This window comes from Pseudopodoces humilis, chromosome 7 (genome assembly GCF_049639895.1).
Source record: "Pseudopodoces humilis isolate 2021_Gansu_Grassland_sample_001 chromosome 7, ASM4963989v1, whole genome shotgun sequence".
Lineage (NCBI taxonomy): Eukaryota > Metazoa > Chordata > Aves > Passeriformes > Paridae > Pseudopodoces > Pseudopodoces humilis.
This window is the reverse complement of record NC_142206.1, coordinates 7,540,661-7,557,944: the sequence shown is the minus strand read 5'-3', so window position 1 is coordinate 7,557,944 and position 17,284 is coordinate 7,540,661. Positions and strand designations below refer to the sequence as shown.

Below are 17,284 nucleotides of genomic sequence, written 5' to 3'. Positions count from 1 at the left end.
TTACCGCTGAACTGGTAAGGAAAGGGAATCTAAGCGGTCCTCGCCCGTAAAAGCCATATTTATCCTGTTCTTATGTGCACTTCTCCATAGGCTGGAATCTAGAAAGAAAACAGTCATTTAGTAAACCAAGGGAAATTCAGGCACCTTCAGCCCAGGTTGGCATGGCATTTTCCTGCTCTTCTGTGGAGAGAGCTCATTAAAACAAATCAAAAGTCTCCTTTTCCACAGGTACCCCACAGCTCCAGCAGATAACCAAGGCCATTAAGTACATTTCACAGCATAAAAAATGTAGGGTTTCCATATTCCTGAAGATCCTGGACTACTGCACAGGTCAGAGACATCTGGGTTGAACATTTCTGAGTTAGTATTGAGGTATTATTTAGCCTCATTTGTTTTATATTAACTTGAATGCAAGAGAAAATCTATTGAGTATTATAGTAATGCTTCATGTTATTGTGAGAAAGATTGCAAGTGAGGTCCCTTCCAGTCCTAATTACTCTGCAATATGATTTCAGGATTGTTAAGTACTACATTTACAGAAAGGTCCTTGATGTCTACGTTACTGAAATATTTGACCCTTTCATGTTAGACAGTTTCATTTTTTATACATTTTAAATGCTGCACACATCTTTCTCCTCCATGATTTCCATTTTTACCTTGTGACCAAGAGATGGATCCAAGCTTTATTGCACTAGAAAAAAGACAAGAAAGGAGAAGAAAGACTCATTTTCACAAAAGGAAGAGTTCTGTTTCTTTCCCTCTTCTTTTAATTAACCTTACCTTACATTAGAGCACAACCTGTCAAAGCATATTTGCAGCAAAAATCATAGAGGATTTATTCTACAAAAAAGGTACAAGAGTGGCTAGAAGAAAACTAAGGCAAAATAGTTGAAAGCAAAGATTAATCTATGACTCAGGAAGGAGGAGGAAATGGATTTGTTTGGACAAGGAGACTGGAACAGTGGGAAAATTATGCCTTCTTAGATGCGAAGAAAAAAACTGGGATCAATGGATCTCACTCCTAGGGAAAATACTTTACACAGGAAATTACTGTTGCTTGTGTCACCAGTTGAGGCAGAGTGTTTTTGATGTAGTTGCTTGTGAAATTCTGCTGTTTGGTTATTGGCTACATTGTGCAAGCTGAGTCAGCCAGCATTCAAGATATTTGCCACCCCAAATTGCTCTTAATTGACACAGAGTGTTCCTCACTCCCTTTCCTAGCAAACTGATCTCATTACTAATGCATGCCCTTGTTTTTTCCCCAAGATCTCACAAACACGTCCTGTGCACATAAAACTATTACAACAACGTGATGGGTTCACATGCTCTGCCCACTGTTAGCACCAGATTGCTCTGGTGATGGTGTCATCCTGTGCTCCTCACTACCCCCTAAATTTTCCTGGACAGAACAAACTTAACCTATTCCTTCTTTAGATGCATAAGCTAAGAAGACTGAAATGTAGGAGAAGAATCTATTATAAAAGCCAAAACCAACAGCAAAAAAACCTTCCCACATTAAAAATAGCTTATTTGTTACTGAAGTCTCTGATTTAAAAAGACTGCAGATATTTCATAGGTTTTGACTGAAGGTTCATATGCCCAAGTATGAAAATATTAGTATATATTCTTCTGCTTCTGGGACACAGTAAGATTTGAAAAAAAAAAAACACCTTATGTTGGGGGATGGGAACTTAAAGCATTTACTGTACGATATACAGATTTCACTAACAAATGGAATAAATGAGCTATCTTCATTTCCATTGGTAGAATATTTTCTCTTTTTTAAAGATATTTAAGATTACCAGATACAAACAATTGTATATTCACATATACTGGAAACAACCAAATATCACAATAATCACTGTCTTTGTTTGGAGGAGATACCCTTAAAGCTGAACACATCCACATTAATCTCCAAAATTTATTTCTCCTCCTAAATCTTGTCATTTAAAGGACCAAAAAACCCAATATTTAAGCCTTCAGAATTACAGATTCTTGGACACATAGTATCTCTTTCTGCTCAGCATTAGACCTGGATTTACCTTCTTATGCTACCAACACTAAATCAAATCTAAAGCTTTTGCCTCCTCTGGCAAGCGAAATCTACTTCACCATGAGCTCAGCCCACTACCAATTTCTACACATACAAATCAAAGCAGCTGCTTGTACTCCATTACTTGTGATCAGCGACATAATGTACACAGACATAAATTAGATTATTACATGTCCTTGTTCCCCATAAATTAGAAACCTGACAAAAATTCAAGTTTTTATATGCTGTCTTCCCACAGAACACACTTTTATATTATGTCTGAGAGCCTTTAAAAGCATTATCAACTCCTACTTAGAGGTTACTTATGCTCCAGGAACGACAGCAAAAAGCCACAACAATATCTTAACCAAACTGTCTGGCTCAAGACTATGATTAGATATTAGGTCAAATATTCAATCCCAAATTAATGTTGGCAACACTAAATTCTCTCCCTTGGCATTTTTCCAGGGGATCCACTGTGCCCCCAGGATCACAAGAGAGGTTGGAACACCAGTGATTTGTGGTACAGGTTTCTGGTCTTGCTTGGAATGCCTCCTCCACCTGCTGGGCAATGACAGAGCTCCATGGCAGATATTATTCAGCTTCCAGTGCTCTCATTTCACTTTCCAGGTAAGACCAAGACAACTGTACTTCCTAGTAAAGACTAGGAGAGAGCTGATGAGCCCATCCATTTAGTTGATTCTGCTTTTTATTTGAGCCCACAACACAGTGATGAGCTCTAGTCAGCACTCCTAAGAGCAAAGTCCTCTACTCAAGCTGATTATGGAGATGTTACACATGCACTCACTTTTATTAAGTGTATACATAATAAAAGATAACATCAGTAGACTTCTGTACTAGATTATAATATTTTTATCCACTGAAAATATTTTTGCCATGACCAATGATTAGGCCCTTGTTGGAGATGCTGTCCAGATAAATTTGTACAAAAGAACCAAATCAGAACATACCAAAACCCCCACTGCTTGTCGTTTGCAATATTGGTAATTTCGGTAGAAGCCTGAAATAATAGAATTCTATTCTTGGACTATTATGAAGCCTTTTATTTAACACTTTGTATAAGGTTTTACATCTGCACACAGCCTTGTATCACAACATAAATGCTGACTTAGAATTTGTTTGACTCCTCTGGTAGGCAGCAGCACGTGCATGAGGGAATTACACATATTCAAGGTAGTAGGCTCTGTGTCCTGCATTTTTCTCTTTGTGATTTCAACACTGAATTAGGTTTTGAGATGTTATTTCCTCAAGGAATAGATGTAGATAAGCAGAGCACAAACTACATTTCCACCACCCATCCAATACAGTCAGCCAAAAGCTTTTTTCAGAGAACAGGATCACAGAAGAGAATAAAGCATCACACCTGAAAGAGCATGAAATCATTGCTCACAGAAATCAGCAAAGTGTCAGTAAAGGACATGACCTCCATGGCCAAGAAATCCCCAAAACTGCATAAGCAGGAAGAGGGATCTTGCTCACGGACAGGTACCAGACCTTGCCAGCAACTCCCAAAGAACTAAAAACATCTTAAAAAACTGTCAAACAGCCCTCCTGTGAATTAAAGGAGGAGAAGTCTCAGCCCAGCTTGCACCAGGCTTGGCAGCACAGGGGAAACCTGTGCAGCACCTCTTTGGCAGAGGGATGCAGCTGGCAGCTGTTTTCCCACTGTTCCACCACAAACCCTTCCTGCCTCACAAGAACTCCCTGCTGGGAGCCTCCTGCTGCTCCAGTCTGTTTAGCAATGGAGAGCAGCTTCTACAGCACCAAGGTGCTTTTCAGCACCCTGCAAAACATGTTATTTCTGCTAGGAAAACAAATTGCAGCTTGTAAAATCTCCTAGTTTAAATTTCTTCTCCATCATTCAATGTGTTAGCTTATATTTAACAAACTAGAAACTAGGAGGGTTTTAGCATAAGGATTCTTTTAGGAACAACATCCATGCCCAAAAGTATCATGGTAACAGCATGTTTTCCAGTGAACTCAGAGTGACTTATTTTCTTCTACTACTAATGGTCCTAAAGTTCTCTATCACAAAATGATGTCCTTATAATTAATCCCTGAAACTCCAGACAATTAAATTCACATTTTTGAGCTCATTCATGTCACACATGTTCACCCTTGCAAAGGCTCAAATCAAAAGGCAAATCTGTGACCTTTCACCATGACCTTTCTAACCCCTACCATCATAATTTCAACACTAACAATATCTTAACATAAGGTCAATCAAGAGCATGATCTCTCAGAAAGAGACAGAAATCCACATGACTAGCCTCTGATTATTAATAACCATCTGAATTAGAAGAGAATGCTACCTATGAGCAATATGGTTAACCTGAGAATAAGAAGTTATTAGCTAAAAGTAATTTCAGACCAGATATCCCTTGATTAATATGAACAGTTCCTGTCTGTAAAGTACAATCTCTTTTCTGCCAAACAGTGCTTGCCCTTATTTTACAATTCTGGGAGTCTGGGAATCATTAGTTATTATTCTCCTATACACAGAATAACTGTTAATGGAATGCCACAAATCAAACTAAGAGCAAAATTCTGACAGCATTTATGTGAGAGGTCAGAAAGTAAATACATACATTCTGTCCTTCAGCAACACATCCAGCCCATCAGAAGTTTTTCCACACTAACCATTTAAGGACTCAAGATCCTGTGTCATTCTGCATTATAAGAGGCTTATGTGGACTTGAATTAATTACAATAGTAAGAGCCAATTCAAAATGAAGCTGTGTGTCACGAATCTAAGAAACCATAAAACCAGGAGCAAAAATAATGAAGAGCCCTTCAAACTGTGCATTAAAGTGGGTTGGACTAGCATGGGATCATATACACAGATCTATGGACCACACTCCTAGAATGCAAAATTAAAACTGGGAGGGTGAGGTGGGAAAAGGCACTGCCTATGGCATTCATTCATGGCAGTGGCTCCTGCAGAACCAATAATCTGAATAGTTTATGCCTTACACTTCAAGTACAATCTGAAGCATAAATCCACTTTCAGTCACAGAGGAGTTTTATTTTAATGGCATATTTCTTCCCCTCTTTTCTCTCTGCTTTCTTCAGAGAGAGGATCTCATTTTAAGTGAGTCTCTGCAATTGAAAAAATTACTTTTAATATATCATAGAACAGTTTGTTTTGGAAGGGACCTTAAAGATCATCTAGTTCCAACCCCACAGGGTTTCAGTGGGATTGCCTTCCACGAGATCAGGTTGCCCACAGCCTCATCCAACTTGTCCTTGACTATATACACATATAAAAAAATATATATCTATTTACTGACATCCATTTATTTAAATATTTTCTTAATATCTCACTTACATTTCCATAATTGTAAAAGAAGTTATTTTATTATATATTTTATAATATATTCATTATACGTTTCTGTTACATATTCATGTAATAGAAATTTATTTTTATATTATTTTATTATATATTCCATATAAATTCCAATTACACTAAATATTTTTAAAATATATTATAATGTATATGGAGGTTTGGAGCATGTGTATATATATTTATACACACACACACACATCTGATGTAGCAATTAATGTAAACTCAAGTTCGTGCTATTTCTTTTTTTTTCTGGATATTTCTCATTTTAGCCTTGTTTTACACAGCTTTACCTTGGAAATACCCAGGGGGATGGAGAGGGAGAAATAAATAAGGATCAACCTCAGTAAAACAGACCATCCTGAAAACAACAGACAAGGAATATTATTGTATAGATCCTTGAGGGTGGAAGGAAAAAAAAAATCTGAAGCCAGTACCATTCCTCTGCATACAGAGGAATTCCTTAATTCACTTCCTGGTTTTAAAAACCCCCTTGAACATAAAAAAAATTAAATGTTTATGATCTCCACGAGGCAAAGTCCTGATTTGAAAGCAAGATGTATTGGACTTCTTCCATATCTTTATTTTAGATAGTGGATCATATGAAACACACTAAGTAGAATATATATATAGAACATATTTATCCAAGTAATTCAGCTTTCTCCAAGATTAGGAATGGAGTTCAGTCATCACATGTATTACAGTAAGTCCTTTTGCCAAGGAATGAATTTTCTTACAATGCATCTTTAACAAATTTTCCCATTCAAAATACAAAATATCTAGAAAAAAAAGAGTTTCCATCATCACTGATTACATTATGAAAATATTTAAAATAAGGAGATAAAGAAGGGCATAACAGATTTGATTACTTCTTTTCACCCGCTTCCCCTCAAAATTATTTTACACAACAGGCCGCTAGAACAGTCACAGGCATCTTTTGGATTTTCTTAATCTTACCAAAGTCTTTAAAATCTCCCCTTCTGAAAGGGACACACCAATTTGTCTTGCTTGCCAGTATTATGGGAACAAACCGATTAGTGATCACATTTCTAGCAATTAGCATTTTAGAGTCAGTTTCACTGGAAAAGAATTTATATTTGAGGTTCAGGAGCTGAATAATAAGTGTTAGGTTGGTGCACTCCAGAGCTATACTTTGCATTTTATGCAGTGCAGAATAATCACCATTTGAAAACGTTTATTGGTTCTCAGAGCGGCAGCAAGGCAAGCTGCTGCCATGGAATTCTGAGAGGCCAGGCTGCTCAGAGCCCCATCCAACCTGGCCTTGGACACTTCCAGGGATGAGCCATCCACAACTCTGGGCAACGTCCCCCAGTGCCTCACCATCCTCACAGTAAGGAATTTGATCCCAATATTTAATCTAGACTTGTCCTCAGTTTAAAGCCATCATCCCTTTTCCTAGTATTATGTGCCTTTGTAGAAAGTCTCTCTCCAGCTCTCTTTCAGGCCCCCTTCCAGGACTGGAAGGCTGCTCTAAGGTCTCCCCAGGGCCTTCTCTCCCCCAGGATGAAGAATCCCAATTCTCTCAGCCTCTCCTAACAGGTGTTCCATTCCTGTAAGTCTTTGTGGTCCTCCTCTGGATTCACTCCAGCTGTTTTGTGTCCTTCCTGTGCTGGGGACCCCAGTGTGGTATTAGAGGTCATAGGTTTGTGCTGACAATAAATGACCTGAATAAATTAAGTGAAATTGCTCTGCTTTGGTCTCATTTACCCCTGACAACATAGCCAGGATTTCATCTTGTCTCTGTGTAGAGAGATCAGAAATAAAAGGGCTGTTCTTTCCAGCAGCCACTGTGTAGGGCACAAGGGAAAACAGGAGATATTTGCACCTTAGAGTGTACATAGAAGTGTAGACTGTGCTGCTCAGAAGAAATGCCTACAAGATATCGCAGCTCTCTGTTATTAGATAACATGACTCTTCCAAGTGTAATGAAATTGGAGGTAAGATTCATTATTTCCCCTACAAACATGCAAAAATTCCAAAAGGACTTTAACATGAAAAGAAATAAAAGAAAGTCCTTTCCCTATTGAGGCATAAAATCAAGAAAAATAATTGACTAACCCAAAGTTAAACATAATGCAAGTAAAAATTGAAACAAAATATTCCAGAGTTTAGTGCTGAAAGCAAGTACATAGAGAAGATAACACTGTATTTAACCACTTCAAAGGGAAAGGAATAGAGACCTACACAAATAACTCACTGCAAGGAAACATGACAATATTTGCACATCTCTGTGTACAAACCATTACCTTTAATGAAAAGATTTCATCTTGATAGCCATTCCTGTTAGTCAGACAGGAAGTCTAAAAGACATCTTTATTTACATTGATATTCCTCAAAAAGAAAAACAAAACTGACATTTTAACAGAGAGGAGCAAAACAATATTATTAATTCAGGTCATAGCCAAGGCTGTATTGGACTAGCATCACAAGGCATTGCATGGTAAACGGAGGTTGTATTTTCACAATATTTCCCAGTGGTGATTAAATTTATCATTTTACAGAGTTAATATCAAATTGCTCTTTTTTGGTCATAACTCTGAAAACCTTAAGACCAGCTTTAGACCAGTACAGATAAACACACATTTATCTAAAGGTTAGCTATTCTTGGCCTTCTGTGGTTGTGCTACCTCTAGTTCTTAAACCACTTCTCTATATTAATTACTAATAAACTCCCTACTTCTTTCAATCAACTTCAGTTCAGCGTATTTTTTTTTTCACCTTTCTACACCATATTGGGGAAAAGAAAAACAAGGACATCAGAGAAGTACAGGAAAGTTAAAAGGGAAGAAAGTAGCTGAGATCAAAGTTACTGCCTGCTCATAAGGTAACTTAACAGAATGCAAGTGCAGGAGATCCATTTGGGCAACAAGCAGACGAGATGAACCAACACACCAAAGGAAATGTAAAACATGTGATTGAGCTACAGATTTTCAAGGATCCCAGCTCTCTTCATGCTCACTGCAAGTTCTACCTTCAAGACTGCCTTTTCTAGACAGACATAGAAAATCCAGTAGAAAAACTTCCTGAAAGCTGAAAAAAAGGTCAAAGCATGTTGTGAAATTCCCTATACACTAAAAAACAAGAACGTGGAGCCTATGGCAAAATTTGAGCACAGTTTCTATTTCTTGTTTTTTCCTTTAATTGACTCCAAATAGCACTTCCAGACAGCCTGTCAGCAAACTATGCTACCCAGTCATTATAATTCCACACAAAGAACAAGTCATAAAGCAGCAGCGAGCTTTTTCTGTTTGTAAGGAGAAAATACTTCATTTATAATTTTGAACCACTGCCAAAGAGGATCCAATCACCAGACATTTTCTTCTTCCTCTGTCCTTCGCACAAAAATTGTGGAGGAGCCAAAAAGCTGTAACAATACCACAAAGAGGGAATCCTCAGCAGGGCTAGAGGCAAAACTGCTCTGCAGGATTATTCCCAGATCCAGCATCTCAGGGGTGGGTCTAACATGAGCAGAGCACATCCAGGAACTGCAAGCAAACCCAAAGGCTCGAGGGGACTTTCCAGGCTGCTCACATTACTTTTACACTAGAGATCAAGCTGGATGTGGGAGCAGAAAGTGCAAATCCTTCTTCAAGTCAATGAGCTGCACTCAGTCTGTGTGCCCCAAGTACTCCTGGCTGCAGAGCTCTGGAAGGCCAAGCAAAAAAATTTCAGGTACTATTACCCGATGGAATGGCAGTTTTTGTAAGGATCACAGGATATCCTGGATTAGGAAGGGACTCCAAGGATTATCAAAGTCCAGCTTCTGGCACTCCACAGGACAATCCCCAAGAGTCACACCATGTGCCAAGAGCATTATCCAAATTTTTCTTGAACTCTGGCAGGTTTGGTTCTGCAAGCACTTCCCTGGGGAGCTGTTTCAGTGCCCAACCACCCTCTGGGTGAAGAACCTTTCCCTGATATCCAGCCTAAACCTCCCCTGACACAAGTCCAGGCCCTACCCTCAGGTCCTGCCAGAGGTGGTCAGAGAGATCAGTGCCTGCCCCTCCCCTTCCCCTCATGAGGAACCTGTAGACTATGATGAGGTTCATAGAACCACAGAAGATGATGAATTGGAAGGGATCATCAAGTCCATCTTTTGGCCCTGCACAGGGCAGCTTTCATTGGAGCTTTTCGAGTCTGGGGTTTTGGGGTTTTTGTCGACATCGTTGCTGGTTTTGTTTTTTTAATCTTTCCCCCCTTCCCAATTCACAGGCTGAAGTTTTAGTATGGAAGGGCAAGGGAGGAGACCACAGGCAAAATAATAAGAAATAGAAGGAGAGGAATACTGTTTATTAGGAAGTAAAGTTTGGATGTTGATGCATGTGTGAACAACCATGCCATGCCTGAAAATAGTGTAGCTCAGTAGGAATCTCTGCAGTTTCAATTAAAAAGTGAGACTATATGTCACAGTACTTTTAATTATGAAACCTCCCAAATTCAGTAGGTATACAAGTCACAGCCTGTATCTTCTTTTACACTGGTAACTCCCAGACATGCAGCAAATTACAGAAGTCAAACAACTTCACGTCTATCAGCTGATGTTCAGTAACCCATTATGCAAGGAACTGGCACACAAGTTCTGGGTACACGATGAATTGCTACACAGTCTGTTCCAGGATAGCTGCATTGTTTGTTCTCATGATTTTCTAAAAATTGATATTGAAAGGAAAGAATAATTGTCTTTTGAACTGTACAAATCTCCTTGCAGAACAGGGCTAGTGTTTTGATAAATATTTCCCATTATTATCATGAGGTTGTAACAGTTTGTGATGGCACAAGTAGAGACACATATACCAGAATTAGCTGGAAGGAAAAGTCCCAAAGCCAATTTTGCTATTAGCAGCCAAATTCAATGAATTTGTAATCATGAGGTTTAGGAGTGCTCAGATTCTGGACTTTATTTTTCCTCTCCATTGAAAAATATAGCAGTGACTACAGGGGGTTTTATCCATAATATTAGCTTGAGCTTTGCAGTTATTTATGACTGTGCCACAGAACTTTGTTTCCCTGCAAGTCAAACAGACACACATTAGACTCACTTTTGGAAAGCAGTCTGTTCACTCATTTCCAGTGCAAGTCTCTGCACTATTAACCTTCCACACATGAGACTGGTAAGAGAAAAGAAGTGTAAAAGTTCTCCATGAACTTCCATTTCCAGAATTTTGGCATTGACTGTTCCACTTGCAAATGCACCAAAACTTAGAAGTCACACTGCTGATCCACTGCCCTGAACATTTCAGTCTTCTGACCTGTTTCGGTTACCTGTGATATGTGGGCAGTGGATCATCTCCCATTTGCAAGGGAAGTTAAGAAAACTCAAAGTCCCTCCAGTGAGCTCATTTCACTATTAAAACACCAGCACTTTTCCATCTACTGCCTCTAGAGATAGTTCCACGATCAAGAGTTTCCTTTGTCTTTTCATTTTCCTCAGAAAACTCTGCCAATCTTGAAACGCCCATCATCTCCGATGTTTCCAGCGCAACCTAAGGCAATAATTGGCCTCAGCAAGAAAACAGACATGTTCCCAACCCCTCAGGGTGACAGGGTGTACATTCCACCTGCCACTGTGGCTTTCATTATTTTCCTTGTGCCTAAGTTTGGAGATGCTATCAACAATCCAGCGTTAACACCGGCTGGATGCAAGGAACTGCCTGTGCCAATTACATGACACCAGTAAATATCTGAGGGTCAGGCATGTCAAATATCTTGCTAGGTATTGCCAGTGCCCACCCACTGATGTGCCAGTGCCTTGGCATCCCACAGGAAGGATCTGCCATCTGAGCAGTCAGGCACAGTCTGCCCCAGAATGCACACAGAAGTGTTTCTTTGGATTCACGTTATCTGGACAAGACACAGAGCAGAGGTTTCAGGGAAATAACCCATGACCTCTCTCAGTCAGTGCCCAGGTGAAAGAACAGGATCCTGAAGCCACATATCATCTATACTCATTGCCACGACTTGAATGTCACACAGGTAACTTGAAGCTCTTGTGCATGGCCCAGCTTTCCTAGCTACTGTCAATACAGACTACAGTGAGAAAACTGTCCCCAAAAGCACAATCAGCACTTGTACAGCAGACCCAAAACCTGAAATATTTCTATTTATTTAAAGACAGAGTGCTGTGACCAGCAACATGTACACACGAGGAAAAAAGTGACATCCTTAAATTGAAGGAAAAGAATTTAAATTACTGCAGTGGTAAATGTAAATCAGTTCTGAGACCCAGCCACCTAATTGTCCATTAAGATATCAAAAAACAGATTCTTCTTTTAATTTAATAGTCTTCTAAAAGAGAACCCAAGAAAATGTTAGGCATTACTCATGGTAGAACTACAGGACAGAGCTTTCGACTCATGACTCATCCAATAAAAGGGAAAGAGGTTCATAAGCAAATTCTGAAAAGTTTCAAAGCACAAGATGAATTTACCTTTTAAAAAAAAGCATTTCAGTAAGATGGGGCGGAAAAAAAAATCAGTTACAGGAAACATAGGGCAGTGGTTACATCCAGGGAATGAAAATAGAGAAATCATCCTGCTTTTCACAACAAGGTGCATCACCATCCTCTCACAGCTAATTTAACCTCTCTCCATATGCTGAAGTGATAAAGTTCCAAATTCCTCTATTCTCTTTAGTGCAATGACAGATTGTGTCTGGAAAGGTGGGGGCTGGGAGTGCCTTTTTGCAGCCCTTGAACCTCAACTTGATTCTAAAGCATCAGCCAAATCTAATTCCAGGAACTGAAGGCCTCATACATGTGAGAGTGAAATGCGTAAGGCACAAAAATAGATTTCAGTAAAAATGTGAAATGGTTGAATCCTGAGTGAAGGTGACTAAGAGGGGAATCCAGTAGGGACTAAACATGGAAAAATAAATCAGGAAGTTTAACACCTTAGAGCCCCCAAAAATTTAGAAGAATAAAACTGCAAAATCAAAACTCAGACAGGCAGTGCTTTTTTTGTAGCACCTGTGCCACTTGCTCCCACAAAGTCACTGTGACCCAGAACCTGGCATCACACAGCCACAGAAACATTTAGTTTGGCGAGACCTCAGCTTCAAAAGGGAAATCCTTATGGACAATACAAACTACACTAATATATTACTATGCTACTACTACCAAGCTAAATTATTTACAATAATTTTTAAATTAATTGTCCCACCTCAAGAAAACTGCTCTTTGTATTACATCCTCCTCTTAGGATGTCCTTGAAAGTTTGGGTTCTGGTTTAACTTTTGAAGACCAACATTTTCCAGGATAACAGAAAACTGAATGGAAGAACTAGATGGGGTCAGGAGACAATGAGAGGAAAAAATGCATTAAAGTTCCCAACAGCCCTGCTATTGACTTCAGTGGTGAAAGAAGCCAAAAACTTATTGTACATTTAGGAGTTAAGATTGACAGGGACCTTTCTAAAATTACATATACCAAACACCAGCTTCTGCAAATAATTATCAGGTCATATACCCATAAAAGTCAAGACAATATTTATTTATTACCTGCTCATCTTACTTATTCATTGAGTAGAGCCAATATTAGTCAGCACGAGTAGCTGCTCGCGAGCAGGAAGGCTTCAATCGTTAAGGAAGGGATGTAATTAAAAGGAGGGAAATCCAAAACACAGTTATACCTACCAATCATGTCATCTAAATTGTTCTGTTTTATTCATCAAAAATAAAGCTCTGAAACAAAGATGCTGTATTTTATGCAAGTTCTTGATTATCTTTCTTCTGAGGGAGCATGTAATTTACAAGAAGGAGGACTTAAAGCTTTAAGTGCCTCTGACTTAATTCAGCATTGCTGTATTGATGGTCCCATTTAGATGATTCCATTTTAGGCCCCTCTAACGCATTAAAGGCATGACTTACTCACATCCATTTGGCTAATGATCCCCTACTGCTCTAAAGTAAATGACAGCTATTTACAGTAAATTATTCAATTAGATAGAGGGAAGTGCGGTATTCATTTTATATTGTTTGACATGGCAAAACAGAAGTGTGCAAGAAGGCAGGTAGGGCATTTTAATCTTCCAGAATCAATTGTTTAATCCACAGCAGGAGAATAAATACACTCCACAATACTTGTCAGCATCAGGTTTTTATTGTAAACATTCTAAGAGAGACTGAAGTGTTGCAACTTCAGTTAATATAATTCTGTCCATTTCAAAAATAAGTCATCATACCACGCAAGGAATACCAGCATCTAACAGGACTTCTTTATTTGGGCACAATTTCAAGGAGCACACAAAATGACCATATGCTATCAGGAGACCAAGTTTCCATTTAAATGAAAAAATAGGCATGAGCAATTCTGAATCCCATTTATCTGTAATGGGATTTACAGTACTGAGTACCTCACTCTCCAAAACAAGGACTCAATGTCCCAAGACATTTCGATAGTGGGGTATTTTTAATTTATGAAATCCCAGGACAGGACAGCTCAGCTACTCTCACAAATTAAGAGGGGGATTCAGAAGGAAAATCAAATAAAGTACAAGTTGGGGCTAAAACAGAGCCCAGAAAAAGAGGGTATGATTGTACTGCAATAACTCAGAACCAGTCCTTGATTTGAGAATCTTTTCACACATTCATCTACCCTTTTTCCAGGAGTTGAAGGGGGTGTGAGTACATGCACATTGCAATCCCCACTGCATACACACTTGCCTGACCATGACACCTGGAGAAAAAAGAAGTCGTGACTTTGCTGTCCCCTGTCAAACCTTTGCTTTATAAAAGAGAAAATGAACAAGTAGTTCTCATTACTATAGACAGGAACATGAAGTCCAAGGAGCAGGACAGGCCACCACGTGTGCTGAACCTGCCAGTGACCACACTTGTACGGCTCTCAGGCCTCCCAGAATTTGTCTGAGGGAAAAAAGGAATAGGCAATTTGTCTAAGCCCTCCTGGCTAGCCCTAGTTTTGGAGAATTTCTCTCTTCCACAAGCCCAGAATGCCTCAGAACAAGTGCCGAGCACCCCAAATAGAAGAACATTTTCCTCTGGCTAACCTGCCAACACATTTAATTTTCTACAGGCAGAGGGCCAAGTTCAGCAAGCACAGCTCCTGCTAAGCTTAATGGGAGCTGCACTTGCCTGTGCCAGGCACTGAAGGTTTGCTGGGGGACTGCAAGGAACACACCACAGAAAATACAACTGCTGCCAGTATCTCTCTTCAGAGGCTGCATTTAAATGGACTACTCTTTTTTTTTTTTTCCCCCTGATTTTATTCAATTCTTCTAAAGCTGCTGGTACAACGAAACCCTTCCTGCTCTTAGCATGTGTTCACTCACTTCCATGAGCAAGGAATCCAGACTGGCTGTTTGCAGTGATGAATTTTGTCCAAAGACCAGCTTACCACAGCTAGGCTGGATAAATTTAATAGTCATTTGGTGCCTTATAGCCAACAGCGCTGGCCAGATTATTCAAAAGGCCTCAAACACACAACCCCTGTATTCCTAGGGAAGATGTGCATTTCAATGGCTCCAGATCCTGTTTTCTGCAAATCAATTCTTATTGCTAATTATCCTAGCTACCTTCATCCTCTTATGAATATGTTTTAATTTCTAGCTCTGCCAGAACCAAACACATTTAGAAAATTTTAGTCAAAGTTGTCAGTGGCTCTAAGCTATGCAAATTTTTGCTAGGTAAAGATTTCTCTGTTATTATTTGCAGAAAATCCTTTCTCCTTTAAATACTTTTCAGATGCTATAGTAATACAAATAAATAAAATACAAAGTAATAAAAGTTCTAGACCTTAATAAGCAACACTTTGGTCTTTCAGTCCCTGGTGGCTGCCTCTGCTCTACCTACACCTCTTCATACAATGTCTTCCTTGTTCACCCTCCTGCTCTCCCACTAAACATATCTGCTGCCATTCCCTCTGCAAAGGAAGTGGCTTGGACTTAAATCCTTTAAACCTGTGAGGAACCTCTGAAACATTCCGCAGTTAATTTCCACTATTTCCACCTGCCTGAAAGGCACTGATTTAAAACAGACTTCAGTCCAGCCCTTCATCTAGTAGATAAGGGGAGTGAAAACACTTTGTGTGGCACTTGAAATCACACAGGAAGGCTGAATTATTAAAAGGAAATCTAAAAAAATCACAGATGACAAAACGCAAGGACAACGTGAACTTGGATCCACATTTTAAAAAATTTAATTCACTGAAAAAGACTTCTATACACCGAATAGTGAACATTTATATTTTTCTAGTTCCAAAATTCCCCCAGACAGAAAACAGAAAAGCTCAGAGGAACTGAGACATTCAAGGTACATCACCAGTAAAATTGCTGCACACCAAAACTACAGGAAGCAGTCTTGAAAACTGAATATTGAGTGTACAAAATTTCTGCTCAGCTGATCAGATTCCAAGCAGTTGCTCAGAGTAGGCTGCTCGGAGTAGAAGACACTGATGTGGAGGAGGCAGGGGGAGCCAATGTTCCAGCTGAGTTTTCCCTAAGCTCTTCAGGGAGAAATCCTCCCTTCCCCTGGGCCAGGCTATAGTGGACCACTCCCACCAGCAGTGACAGCACGGCCAAGTTGGCCGGATAACCTGGCCAGACTGCTGCCAAGAAAATACAGGAGCAGCAACTGGAAGGAATGATTTGGCCTAGGATGAGTCACTGGGCAGCATCTGGGATGGAACAGGCAGGAATGCTCACAGCTCATCCCCACTGACTGCTGCTGTCCTGAGCAGGAGCCCTGTCCGTACCGAGCACAGCTTTCACCAGCACAAGGACATGAGCTGCTAGGAATGGACCTGATTTGTAAGCAGTATTGACAAAGCACCTGAACATCCTTCACATGAAAGTGAAATTACACCAAAATACAGAGTGCAAGCTCACTCCACCTTAGGCAGGTGCGCTGCATTTGCGTCAACATCACAATTCACAGGCGTTAAGGGTCAGGCACACACATCGGCTGGAAAACAGCACCGTAAGTGACAGCAGCAGCCCAGCTCTGCTCACATAGCATCAAGCTTTGCCTAGTTTTTTTTGAGCCTTCTTTTCCCCTCTCAAAACCCCTGACATGGTTTTCTAGCTATAATAATACTTAGATAAATAAAAACAGGCAACATTTCCGCGTGTGATACTGAGTACGTCATCACATAACAGCCCTTAATTTCATGATTTGTACATGTTTAGATTTTAAAAAATATATGCAGAGTAGTTTTAATATAACCAAACATGGGGTTTCCAGGTCTTCCACAATGTCAGGAGCTGTTTAATAAAAGTGGAAGTCCAGAAACTTTTTTTTTTTTTTTTTACATTTTCACAGCAACGAAAGGTCACCTTCATTTCACAAGTCCTACAAGCGTTCTCCATAGGAGAGGAGTTAGAAATGGGGGAGGCAAGAGCATTCGAATGCAAAAAGAATGCAAGAAAATAGATATAAAAGAAAAAGCTGCCCTGGGGAGGCACTTTCATTGAAAATGACCATGAAAATAAAGAAGATGCACCATGAAAAGTGGCATTGCATCTCATGCTTAGGACATCAGTCTGTGCTGGAGACAGCAAGTCCCTGGCATGGGGCAATGTTTCAGCAATGATGAGAGCACGTTTCAGACACAGCACAGAGTTACATTTTGCAATTCATGTTGGCTGCATTTTTCTTTTGTAAATCAACATAATTTGGTTCTTTTAACATTCCTCTTACTTTTCCTTCATTTAATGATTTTTCCAGAAGTGCTTAAAATCAAGGGTGTTCTGACCACTAAATTATAAAACCTGGCATATAAAGACTCAAATTCCTATAAATAGATGAGTATCCCATTTTCTGGAATTCTAATCAGCTTCCACTTTTTATCTCACCTCTATTAGATGGCAATCTCAAGAGCATTTTTACAACTGCTGAATATTCATTGCTGCTTGTTC

The 17,284-nt window shown here is 39.6% G+C and overlaps 1 protein-coding gene across 1 annotated transcript in view; it reads right to left on the bottom strand.

Annotated features, from left to right (window-relative positions):
* Window positions 1-17,284, bottom strand: part of LOC102099466 (protein inscuteable homolog) — a 127,751-nt gene that overhangs the window by 87,919 nt on the left and 22,548 nt on the right. The window contains exon 2 of the mRNA XM_014257862.2: window positions 5-98. Coding sequence (XP_014113337.1) covers window positions 5-57 — 53 coding nt within the window. The 5' untranslated portion in view covers window positions 58-98. The remainder of the gene's footprint in view (window positions 1-4; window positions 99-17,284) is intronic.